General features: G+C 38.0%; 1 protein-coding gene across 1 annotated transcript; it reads left to right on the forward strand.

Moving 5' to 3' along the window:
- The first annotated feature begins 4839 nt into the window (after window positions 1–4839).
- Window positions 4840–6256, forward strand: LOC125653539 (uncharacterized). Its single transcript, XM_056145383.1, has 2 exons — window positions 4840–4854; window positions 5090–6256. The coding sequence occupies exons 1-2, from the start codon at window positions 4840–4842 to the stop codon at window positions 6254–6256; spliced, it is 1182 nt and encodes a 393-aa protein (XP_056001358.1).
- Window positions 6257–13376: the final 7120 nt, after the last annotated feature.

Here is a 13376-nt window from a genome sequence, read left to right on the forward strand (position 1 = left end):
AGCGAGTACCTAATTTGATGTCAATCATACAAAGGGTTCATAAGATATTCATACCATAGATGTTAACAGCAAACTAACAACTCAACGGGATGATTTCAGCTTCTCCATCGTCAACTCCCCATGTTTATGAAGCAATATTCCATTATCACCTGCATATCGTGTTTATATCTCTAAACTGATTCGATACACAAGAGCTTGTTCTGTGTGTGGTCAGTTTTTAAATCGAGGCAGGCTACTGACAAAGAAGTTGATGTCACAGGGGGTTTAAACAGCCTCGTTTAAAGTAAGAATTTCGTGAAACATCTACAGTCGTTATAACGATCTAGTTTGCCAATACAATCTGGCATTGGGTCAAATGCTGTATGACGTGTTTCATACCGATTGTTAGGTCGTTCTTTACACACAGATTTGAGTACGGATTACTCATTTTACCTGATAAGATATAGAGCTCATTACTGGGTGTGACCGGTCGACAGGGGGTGCTTACTCCTCCAAGGCACCTGATCCCATCTCTGATATGTCCAGGGATCCGTGTTTGTCCAACTCGTAATTTTGTATTCCTTATAAGACTTATGAGAATGATCACTATTCGTTATCTTCACGTTTTCATTGAGCAAGCAATGTGACCTGAACAGTGATCAATCTCATAACTCCTATAAGCAATACAAAGTAGAGAGTTGGGCAAACACTCAACTACCAGAGGTAGGATCAGGTACTTAAAAGAAGTAAGTACCCCCTGTCGACCGGTCACACCCACCGTGAGCCCTATATCTTGATCAGGTAAACAGAATTATACCCCAGTCAAAATCAGTGTCCCAAGAACGGCCTATATCAGTATGAAATACATCATACAGCATTTGACCCAAAATGTCCCCTTTTCGGTTATTTCTTTTTATGCATTGCAGGACACCAAGACAAATATACTTATTCCAGACTTATAGAGGAAATGTGCAGCGATAAAATACATAGCAGTGTGAAACTCCGTCTATGTATGAAGCAGCTCGTTGTTCAACAGCCATATCAAAGAGGTTTTCAAATAGTTATCACTATAATTATGTCTCCCCTTCGTGTGAATTCTTCTGTTTCTGCTTCTCATACAAAGTTTGTCCGGACAATATCTTTTTTGTCTTTTGACAAAGACCTTTGATATTTGGTATATGTGTACACAATGATAAGACAATGTGTCGCGTACCATTTGTGATGACATTGACTTTTTATGTAAAGGTCAAATAATTGTATTTTTGGGGCATTTTTGTCCGGATCCTTACTTTTTTGTCTTTTGACATTGGCTTTTGGTATGTGAGTTTACCACGATAAGACAATGTGTTGCGTGCCAATTGTAAATACCCTTGACCTTTTATGTAAAGGTGAAATAATAAAATTTAGAGCCCTTCTTATGTCCGGACAATAACCTTTTTTTGTCTTTTGACATAGGCCTTTGGTATTTGGTATGTGGATATACCATGATAAGACTGTGTCGCGTACCATCTTTGATTACCTTTGCCCCTTTTAATGTAAAGGTCAATTAATAGAATTTTTGTCTTGATAAGACAGTGTGTCGCGTGCCATTTTCAATGTCCTTTCACTTTCTATATAACGGTCAAACAATAAAATGTTTTGGGCTAGGCCTTTATATTTGGTATGTGTATAAACCATGATAAGACAGTGTGTCGTGTGCAATTTTCGCTGACCTTGACCTTTTATATAATAATAGAATATTTGGAGCATTTTTGTATGCGGATCACAACTTTTTTTATATTTGGTATGTTGATAAGTTTTAATTTGCTATCTTACGTTCACAACACTGTTCCTTGTTTGAATCACATATACACATAGACGAGAATGTTAAGAGCCGGATAAACAAAGCAAGGATAGTGTTCAACACCCTGTGACCCATCTGGAACTCCAGAGCCCTATCCTAGCGCCGCAAGGTCCGCATCTTTAACACCAATGTCAAAGCAGTGCTCCTCTACGGATCTGAGACATGGCGGGTAACCAACACCATCACCAACAAGATACAGACATTCGTCAACAAGTGCTTGCGCCACATCCTCAACATCAGGTGGCCGGAGAAGATCTCGAACGTAGACCTATGGAAAAGAACCAGCCAGAATCCGATCGGCCAGGGACTGGGCGTGTTGTTGCTTGTGAGACAGAAGGCTGATGTCATCCGCAAAATCCAGGTCCTCTAGATGTTTGGTGAGGGTCCACTGTATGTCGGTGTTGCTGCCCTCTGTGGTTCTCCTCATGATCCAGTCTATAACGATCAGGAAAATTGTCGGCGACAGTATACAGCCTTGCCTCGCTCCTGTCTTCACTGCGAAGGGGTTGGTCAGATTCCCGTTGTGGATGATCTGGCATGTTGAGTCCTCATACAGCTTCTTGGTGATTTTAATGAGCTTCTGTGGGATTCCGTAGTGCTGCATCAACTTCCAGATAGTCTCCCTGACGACGCTGTCAAATGCTTTCTCGAAGTTGCCAAAGGTCGTGTAGAAGGGAGACTGCCACTCTGTGCATTGCTCAATGATGATACGCAGAGTGGCGATATGGTCCGTGCACGATCGCTCCTGCCTGAAACCTGCCTGTTCTGCTCTCAGCTCCTTGTCTAATGCCTCCTCCATTCTCTCCAGGATGATTCTTGTGAACACCCTGCAGGGAGTGGACAGCAGCATGATTCCCCGCTAGTTGCTGCACTAGGAGAGGTCGCCTTTCTTTGGAAGCTTCACCAGGTACCCAAGCTTCCAGTCGGCAGGCACTTGCTCCTGTTCCTATATCTTCACTAGAAGAGGATGTAACATCTCTGCTACTGTTGCCGCTTCGACCTTTAGAGCTTCTGGGGGGATGCCGTCCGGACCTGCTGCCTTACCGTTCTTCAAGGACTTGATGGCTTTGATGATCTCTGCCTTGGTTGGTGGATTGGTGTTGATGCTGAGGGGCTCTTCTGCTGGTGTTATGTCGGAAACTGCTTGCGGTGGTGGTCGGTTGAGGACTTCTTCAAAATGCTCCTCCCATCTTCTTCTTTGCTCCTCGTCGCTTGCGATGATTTTCCCGCTCTTGTCCTTGACTGGCTTACTCGGGTTGAATTTCTTTCCTAACAGGGCCCTGGTGATCTCATACACTCTTTTCATGTTGTTCTGTTAGGATATAGTGACCCCCATAACCCGGATGTCTCAACACCCTGCCTACATATAGGGATATAAAACACAGGTAAACAAATCACATAAATTGTTCAAAGCAACCTGTCACGGAAATATCTGTGGTTCATGGCTGGTTCCGCCTCCACCTCATACAAGCGCAGAGGGATGCCACAGTCTGGTAAAGTTAATATATAAACCAGGTGGCGCTGGAGACAAGAAGAAGCCCCATATTCATTGGTAACATACCATAGTGATCGTCTGGATCGGGCACCTGTCTCTACACATGATCACCTGTTTGTCCTCAGTTATTTTTGACACATTTGTAGGGACCCCTAGTCCCCTACAAAACGTAGGGCCTTCTGTCTCCAAGTATGACTACATGTATGTTGTAAAGTTCATTGTTTGTGTAGTTGTGCTCCATGAAAGTAACTGTATTAAACATCATTGACCTGTTTTTATATTCATATGAAGCAGAATTTATTCAAAAACTTCTACGTGAGAAGAAAAAATCTCTCGCTGTGACCTTCAATTCGACTTTTAGATATATCGATGACGTTTTGTCTATTAACAATGATAACTTTCATTCATATGTCGATTTGATATATCCCTGTGAGCTCGAAAGAAAGGACACCACAAAGTCGTCCACTTCTGCTTCATACTTAGATATTTTATTGAAAGTAGACATTAACGGCCAACTAACAACTCAACTGTATGACAAACGGGATGATTTCAGCTTCTCCATCGTCAACTTCCCACATTTATGTAGTAATATTCCATTATCACCTTCATATGGTGTTTATATATCTCAACTGATTCGATATGCAAGAGCTTGTTCTGGGTATAGTCAGTTTTTAAATCGAGGTAAGCTACTGACAAACAAGTTGATGGTACAGGGATTTCAACAGTCTCGATTGAAGTCAGCATTTCGCAAATTCTATGGTCGTTATAACGATCTAGTTCGTCAATACAACCTCGCATTGGGTCAAATGCTGTCTGACGTGTTTCATACCGATTGTTAAGCCGTTCTTGGCACACTGATTTTGACTGCGGATAACTCCGTTTACCTGATCAGGATATGGGGCTCATGGCGGGTGTGACCGGTCAACAGGGGATGCTTACTCCTCCTAGGCACCTGATCCCACCTCTGGTGTGTCCAGGGGTCCGTGTTTGCCCAACTATCTATTTTGTATTGCTTGTAGGAGTTATGAGATTGATCACTGTTCGTTATCTTCACCTTGCATACTAGTGTTATCATTCGAGACATCTACATAAGCACATGCAAGGTCTAAATCAGGTTTGTCTGTCTTTCACTGAATTTGGTTTTGGGTACACCTTTGGAAAATGCCAGCATTGCTAGTGAGTTTCAGTGAGTACAATCAAGAAGCGGGATTGATTGGTTGATTGTAAATTGTTTAACGTCCCTCTCGAGAATCTTTCACTTCTATGGAGACGTCACCACTGCTGGTGAAGGGCTGCAAAATTTAGGCCTATGCTCGGCGCTTATGGCCTTTGAGCAGGAAGGGATCTTTATCGTGCCACACCTGCTGTAATACGGAGCCTCGGTTTTTGCGATCTCATCCGAAGGACCGTCCCATTTAGTTGCCTCTTATGACAAGCAAGGGGTACTGAGGGCCTATTCTAAGCCGAATCCCCAGGGGAAGTTCACCACTTGATCTTTATGATTACATACAAATGGATGAGGATGACAGACACACAAGTATAACATGTAATGTACAATTAGTCATTTTAAATGTATTCTACAGTAAAATAGCCTTAAATCATCGCTATATTTTGTTGCAGTTTTCAGTTGATTGTTCCAAGTATAACACTGAGTGTAGATATAGTAATACACGCTAAAACATTTTCCATAAATTTCTAGTATTCAAATCTTATTAAAGTACGAATAAAAGAGAAAACAAACTACATCTACGTCAATAAGGAGAGCCTGAAAGACTATTGGTGGAACTGTTATTGGTGGAACTGTTATTGGTGGTTCTGTTATTGGTGGTACTGTTATTGGTGGTTCTGTTATTGGTGGTTCTGTTATTGGTGGTACTGTTATTGGTGGTTCTGTTATTGGTGGTTCTGTTATTGGTGGTACTGTTATTGGTGGAACTGTTATTGTTATTGGTGGTTCTGTTATTGGTGGTTCTGTTATTGGTGGTACTGTTATTGGTGGTTCTGTTATTGGTGGAACTGTTATTGGTGGAACTGTTATTGGTGGTACTGTTATTGGTGGAACTGTTATTGGTGGAACTGTTATTGGTGGTACTGTTATTGGTGGAACTGTTATTGGTGGAACTGTTATTGTTATTGGTGGTTCTGTTATTGGTGGTTCTGTTATTGGTGGTACTGTTATTGGTGGTAGTGTTATTGGTGGTTCTGTTATTGGTGGTACTGTTATTGGTGGAACTGTTATTGGTGGTACTGTTATTGGTGGTAGTGTTATTGGTGGTTCTGTTATTGGTGGTTCTGTTATTGGTGGTTCTGTTATTGGTGGTTCTGTTATTGGTGGTACTGTTATTGGTGGTACTGTTATTGGTGGTTCTGTTATTGGTGGTTCTGTTATTGGTGGTACTGTTATTGGTGGTAGTGTTATTGGTGGTTCTGTTATTGGTGGTACTGTTATTGTTATTGGTGGTTCTGTTATTGGTGGTTCTGTTATTGTTATTGGTGGTACTGTTATTGGTGGTTCTGTTATTGGTGGTACTGTTATTGGTGGTTCTGTTATTGGTGGTTCTGTTATTGTTATTGGTGGTTCTGTTATTGGTGGTTCTGTTATTGGTGGTACTGTTATTGGTGGTTCTGTTATTGGTGGTTCTGTTATTGGTGGTACTGTTATTGGTGGTTCTGTTATTGGTGGTTCTGTTATTGGTGGTACTGTTATTGGTGGTACTGTTATTGGTGGTTCTGTTATTGGTGGTTCTGTTATTGGTGGTACTGTTATTGGTGGTTCTGTTATTGGTGGTTCTGTTATTGGTGGTACTGTTATTGGTGGTACTGTTATTGGTGGTTCTGTTATTGGTGGTACTGTTATTGGTGGTACTGTTATTGGTGGTACTGTTATTGGTGGAACTGTTATTCGTCACAGCATGAAGAGACAATTTAGGTTCGAGTAAAATTCGGAAAATGCCTTATCATCATATTTCGATAATTTACAACAGAGAATGTTTGTTATGATTTTTAGAAATGCCTATGATATTTTCTAATATTCATATTTGCAAGCATTTTGTCAACGGTAAATCTTTCTGTTCCATATTAGTATAATGCCCAATATCCAATTTTCCAAAACAAAACGTGCATTTCTAAAAATGAATTTCAAATTCTCATTGAAAGTAGGTTTGATGACTGGCAAGGTGTCATCAGATTTTGGGAGCTAAATATTTTTGCGTGAAAAACAACAGTAAACTATAGTGGTATGCATTGGACATAAAAATAAAGATAGTTCCTCCAAATACATGTATAACATACGCATAGACTAGACAAATATTTCTTATTCGATATAACTCATTGCCATAATAGTGCTTGCAGATTGAGAATAGTATCGTCTTTCATGTACCACAATCCTGTGGTAGATATTCATAATTCTCTCTCTATGACCAAAAAAATGCCCCTTTACATAGTGTAGGATGAATTCATATATCTTCATTTTTAATTTCAAAATGCACACATATTTCCTTTGCGTGGAATACAAGGACCAACTTGTTCGGACAGCATTAATTTGAGATAATTTAAGGATCGTTAGAACGCAATTTCATCTATCATCTTTGATGTAGGCATAAAAATAACGTATCACAGGAATTGATCAGTGCGCCAAAGTCAACTTAATCCCCCATTATGATAATACTCCATTTTATATTTATCCGTCTTGCTTTCCCGCTATTTTGGAGTTTGGTACCGTTAGATGCGACTTTTTATATAGACTACTTAACCTTATTTTTCTAAATAGGTCACCCATGCAAAACACACACACACAGTGTTTACATTTTTTCGATATTGCACTAAAAAATGACATATTTTGATACGTCTTCGCTGTTTTGTTTGGTTTTTTATTTTACTTTTATATTACATACATTGTACGTATACCGATGAAGGTTTTTTAAAATTTATAATTAAACATAGCATGATCTCTAAAATGACAAAGTCCACATGTACTCTATTCTCCTTCCATAATTCGATTACACTTTGCTGATCGTCCATTTTAAATGCATTTCTGAAAATGTGTTGGATGATCCATAATATATTATACCCTATCAAACTGAAAACCCATGGATGATAATACAGTTTTCGTTGATGCATCAATTTAAGGTTATTTCATACTCGCATTATAATCTGATAAAAGTTTAAAATATGTATTTATTTCAATTAATTAGAGTGAAAACTAATGAATTATCAAACAAAATATTTAAGATGCGAAACATGCATATACAAAATCATACATCAACGTCAGAAAATTGCAATTTTTCTTCAACATTATCAAAATTTCACAAAAACTGGTTAAAACGATACAATAGTATTCATAATAATTCCATGAAACTGTTTCTTTACAAAACTATTCAAAATTTCTGTAAAAAATAAAGAAAATCAATCGCATATTGAACTTTACAAAGGATTCAATAAAAACAGAGTTACTGCCCTTGGAGTCAATATTTTGAAACAAATCATCGATTATTTATATCTAACTTAAGATTTTGAAATATTTTATGTTTGAAAGCCTTTTTTTTTTTAAACAATAACCATTGGAAAAGACTCCAACAAAATTTATAATAATAATAATACCATATTTATATAGCACACTTTTCATACACTATGTACTCTCAAAGATGGTCATATGCATAAATTAAAATAAATCATTGATTTTGCAAAATCTTATGACGTCACAAGAGGCTGGAACTACTTTAATCTCGTATACGTACCCTTTATACTGTACAATAAATTACGGAAATTGTTGACATCATTATGACGTCATATAAATCAGTATATGGATTTACTAAGTGTCCAGTGACTCGTGCAATGTAAGATATGCATCTGACACAAAGCTTGCTAAACAATAAGGTTAGTGAAGCGATTTCAAGGAGGACTGCAACAGCAAGCAGGAACAGAGAGCAACACAGATGTCTCCATAGCGTAAACCAGAAACGACACAGGTGATCGATACTTGATTTTGCCAGGAAACAAATCAAAGATTACCGTGCATTGTGTATGTAATCATATAAAGCAAGATTAGTCAAATCATTTATTATACCCCCAGAACAAAGTTCAGGGGAGTATATAGGAATCACTCTGTCCGTCCGTCCGTCCGTCTGTCTGTGCAGATTCGTGTCCGGGCCATAACTTCTTTGTTCTTTGAGTTAGGCATACCATATTTGGCACACAAGTGAATCACCATGAGACGATGTGTCGAGTACCTTCAATACCTCTATATGACTTGACCTCAAGGTCAAAATTAAAGGGTTTTTTTAACAATGGATTCGTGTCTGGGCTATAACTTCTTTGTTCTTTGACATAGGCATACCATATTTGACACGTGAGTGTATCACCATGAGACGATGTGTCATGTACCTTCATGACCTCTATATGACCTTGAACTTTGACCTCAAGGTCAAAATTGATTATAGGGTTTTGACATAGTCATACCATAAAACATGGGTATATCACCATGAGACTATGTGTCATGTACATTCATGACCTCTTTATAACCTTGACCTTTGATCTAAAGGTCAAAACTATAGGTTTATGCCATGGATTTGTGTTCGGATTATATCTTCCATTTTCTTCTACAAAGGCATACCATATTTTTACACTCGGGAAAGAGGTAATTTATACCTATTAACAACACTATTTGGGAGATTGGGGTAAGCGGGGGATATTCTTAGTGAGTATTGCTCACAGTACCTCATGTTATAACGAGTATGGGAGAAATTCTACCGAGGGGACAAGGTTCACGGGCTAGAACGAGCTTTTGCCGAGTCCAAAGACCGTGAAGCATGGCCCCTAGGCGGAAATTCACTATCTCACACGAGTTTATAATGAATGGTTATTTTTCTTACATTTTAACCATAATCTAGTGCATTAATTCAGGAGCTTTAAAAAAGTCAAAACTAACAAAATCTCCAAATAACCAAACATCAAAAACTAATTAAACAGTAAAAAAAAAAGCATACCCAAATATGGTGATTAGTGAACTAAAAATCCCAAGGCTACCCCCCAGAAAGTTATGTCTTATCGAAATTTGAAGAAAACAATACATTTTTTCACTGTAAATCACAAGAAGGGTTTTCTTATATAATCACCCGTGGAAGTTCACAATCCCACACTCGTCATAATGAATTATTCTATTAATTCCACACGCGTCAGGAAAAGTTGTTGATTTGCTACAAGAAACGTTTGTAGAAAAGGACGGACTATATCTGGTCACTACACTCCCCTGATTTAAGCTCATTGAGTGTTTCCCTTGTGGGAATATTTCAAAGTCCTGTTGTATGAACCACACTCTGGTGGATCATTAGTTAATCGGTCAAAGTTTCCCCAAAGGTGTACAGTATAGTGGCATATCTCAGCCATCACACAATTATCTGACAAGTAATGGTAGAAATATGCCATCATAGAATTGTGTCGACTTATCAGGATATTATGTCCATTTGTCAGATGATCATGCCCACTTGTCGTAAGAAACCATCGTTCGTCATAAGGCTCATGGCGGGTGTGACCGGTCGACAGGGGATGCTTACTCCTCCTAGGCACCTGATCCCGCCTCTTGTATATCCAGGGGTCCGTGTTTGCCCAACTCTGTATTTTGTATTGCTTATGGAAGTTATGAGATTGATCACTGTTCGTTATCTTTACCTTTCATGTTCTCTCAATATCTTTTGCTTCTGATTTTCCATTACCATTCGCTGACAGTCTACTTTCCGTCTTGATATCTGTTAAGTCAACATCACGATCTGACAAGTAAATATAATTACCTGACAAGTCAACATAATCGTCTGAAAAGTCGACAAAAAATTCTGACTCTACGTAATTGTCAGAACATTATGTCGACTTGTCCGATCTTTATGTCGTCTTGTCAGATTATTATGTCGACCTGCCATATCATTACTTTGTTAAGGGGGTAGCACGTTTTGAGCGTGAAAACATTTTACATTTAGATTTATCTTATTTAACAAAGTCAACAAAATCATCAGACGAGTCAACATGATTATCTGACAATTGAAATCTCAAAATATAAAAGCGACACTCAATGTCATTTTTGACGGTACACTATTTTATGAGACGATCTCTGTAAATTGTTGGGGGGGGGGGGGCAGTTTTAAAATTGTATGCTATATGAAACTTCCACGCAAGTACTATTGTATGATCGGTTTTATTAAAATTCATTGTGAATTTATCGATCACATGTATGTGTTTTGTCTTCAGTGGATGATGGACCGTTCGAATGAACTCTTTGTGTACCGTAAATCGTACTGACAAAACAATTAGTGTCACCTGAAGCAATACTAATACAAACTTAAACACAAATTCGTGTAGAAGTTTAAATCTGACCTGTAGTGCCAGGCCACTGACCAGTGGTACATAACAATGTGCAGGTACTTATATTTTCAGTACTAATATGTCAAATTAGGTTTTACTTCCACTAATGTGTTTATGAAATGAAAATTAGTGAAAAATCTAGATACGATGAGGTAATTTTAGAAATCCTTTATATTTAAGTCCCTAACCCTTAAAATGGGAAATTTTATTTTATTTTCCATTACCAAAACCCAAGATAAATTTCGTTTTATGAATGCAAGGTGAAGATAACGTACAGTGATCAATCTCATAACTCCTTCAAGCAATACAAAATAGATAGTTGGGCAAACACGGACCCCTGGACACACCAGAGGTGGGATCAGGTGCCTAGGAGGAGTAAGCATCCCCTGTTGACCGGTCACACCCGCCGTGAGCCCCATATCCTGATCAGGTAAACGGAGTTATCCGCAGTCATGAATCTCTTTTTATGAATCTCTAGAATTACCGACAGTTCAGATTCGCAACGGTTCGGTTGTGTGACTGTTCGGCACCTAATGTGACGGTTCGGGAGTTTGTTGACGGGAGTTGCCATATGCCGTGCACCCGAAGTGTTGGTAGAGTTAATTCACTTAAAGTAACGGAATGCATAGATACTTCTTTTTGCTGTATTATGATACTGCTGAGATATTAATTTATCCAATGCATCAGAAGAAATTCGGGCTATGAAATTCGCCGACATAAAAATGGGATAAATGTTTACTGCTATCAACAGACATGATTATGGGGATCTTTATTTCAATACTAAATCGTGGTGTTTTTTTATAATACCAGAAGATATTTAGGAAATAAGAATTTAAAAATTTAATAGAAATTTGTTCCAAATACCAAAAACCTTCCAATGTTGCTTTTATTCGATTGAGAAATCTTTTATTTAAGAAATAAGATATTATTTTTGAATGTTGTTGGGATATGACATGAATTTGGTCACGTGATCAAATCCTATAACGCCCGAAGGGTGTTATAGTAGATCTGATCACGTACCAACTTCATGTCATATCCCAATAACACTCAAAAATGATATTTCATTTCTTATATTTATATTTTCTATTTTGATTTGTGTTCTTACCGAGCTTCCATGATTATGTAGCAGATGACCAAAATAACGATCGTAGAACACAAAATACAGTTTGTTAGAGTTTTATCAAATAAATATTAGGAACAATATCAAAGAGAATATAAGATATAGATATTTAATTAAAAATGTTAAAACAAGACGAAACATGTGTAAAATAAGGGTAATTTAGAGCGTAAAGTTAACTGAAATGAAGACAAGAATAGCGGAGTAAACTACATCCGTGATGTGATTTGGTCGCGATCAGCGATGAAGAAACTGGCATAGGTCTATCTTACTAAGTTGAAAACGCAATTGTTGAACACAGATTTCGACAGAAATTCAAAGGATCTGAGACAATTGATGGTGGATATGATGGTAAGCTCTTAGTCAGGTTTTTGGAAAGAATCAACGGCATGTTCATCGAACAGTAGGACAGATTTACACTAAGTGCAGGTAGGTTGCGTCTTTTATTTACTTTCAGTGTGTGTATGAGTAAATTAAAAAAAAAAACTGACGGAGTTTTTGTTCACTTGAGAGATTTCTGTTGTAGGATTTTAATGAAGACTCGCACCGGTATCCTTACATGAACATAAAAAAAATTCGAGTCTCGAAACCAGCCTCGCTTATGATCATGCCGAGTCATAGCCGTGATGGCAGTTGCCAGGAAACTACAGGTTAACTTATCATCATAAAGTAAATAGGCTTATAACTCTGCCTACATTTTTCGCTTTCAATATTATAGAACTTTATTTTATAAATTCGCCATGCATAAGTTGCAGACGGTATTTTAAACTGTATAAAATGAAACAAAAGAATGGTATGTTTAATGTTTCTCTTTTATAAATTGATGAAATTCTTGTTTGTTTACAAAATAAACTTTGTATAAATATCCTGCTGCGTGTGTTTCTGTTATGATGTCATTGCAGTGGCGGATCCAGGGTTTACGAAAGGGTGTGTGTGAAAGTCAAGTATTAGCCAAAATACTCAGCCATTTTGGGTGCCAATCTGGAATTTTACTCACACTATTTCTATTATAAAGTAAAACTTATACGGTACCAATTTTGATGCACCAGATGCGCATTTCGACAAATAATGTCTCTTCAGTGATGCTCAACCGAAATGTTTGAAATCCGAAATAACTATGAAGTTTTGGAGCTAAATATAGCCAAAAACAGCGTGCCAAAAAAAGTGGAGCCAAATTCGTCCAAGGATAAGAGCTATGCATGAGGGAGATAATCCTTAATTTTGAAATGAATTTCTAAATTTTATAACAGCAATTAAATATACATCCGTATTTTCAAGCTAGTAACGAAGTACTTAGCTACTGGGCTGTAGAGACCCTCGGGGACTAACAGTCCACCAGCAGAGGCCTCGACCCAGGGGTCATAATGTAAAACTTATACGGTACCAATTTTGATGAACCAGATGCGCATTTCGACAAATAATGTCTCTTCAGTGATGCTCAACCGAAATGTTTGAAATCCGAAATAACTATGAAGTTTTAGAGCTAAATATAGCCAAAAACAGCGTGCCAAAAAAGTGGAGCCAAATTCGTCCAAGGATAAGAGCTATGCATGAGGGAGATAATCCTAATTTTTTGGCGAAAGGGGGGGGGG

This window comes from Ostrea edulis, chromosome 1 (assembly GCF_947568905.1).
Source record: "Ostrea edulis chromosome 1, xbOstEdul1.1, whole genome shotgun sequence".
NCBI lineage: Eukaryota > Metazoa > Mollusca > Bivalvia > Ostreida > Ostreidae > Ostrea > Ostrea edulis.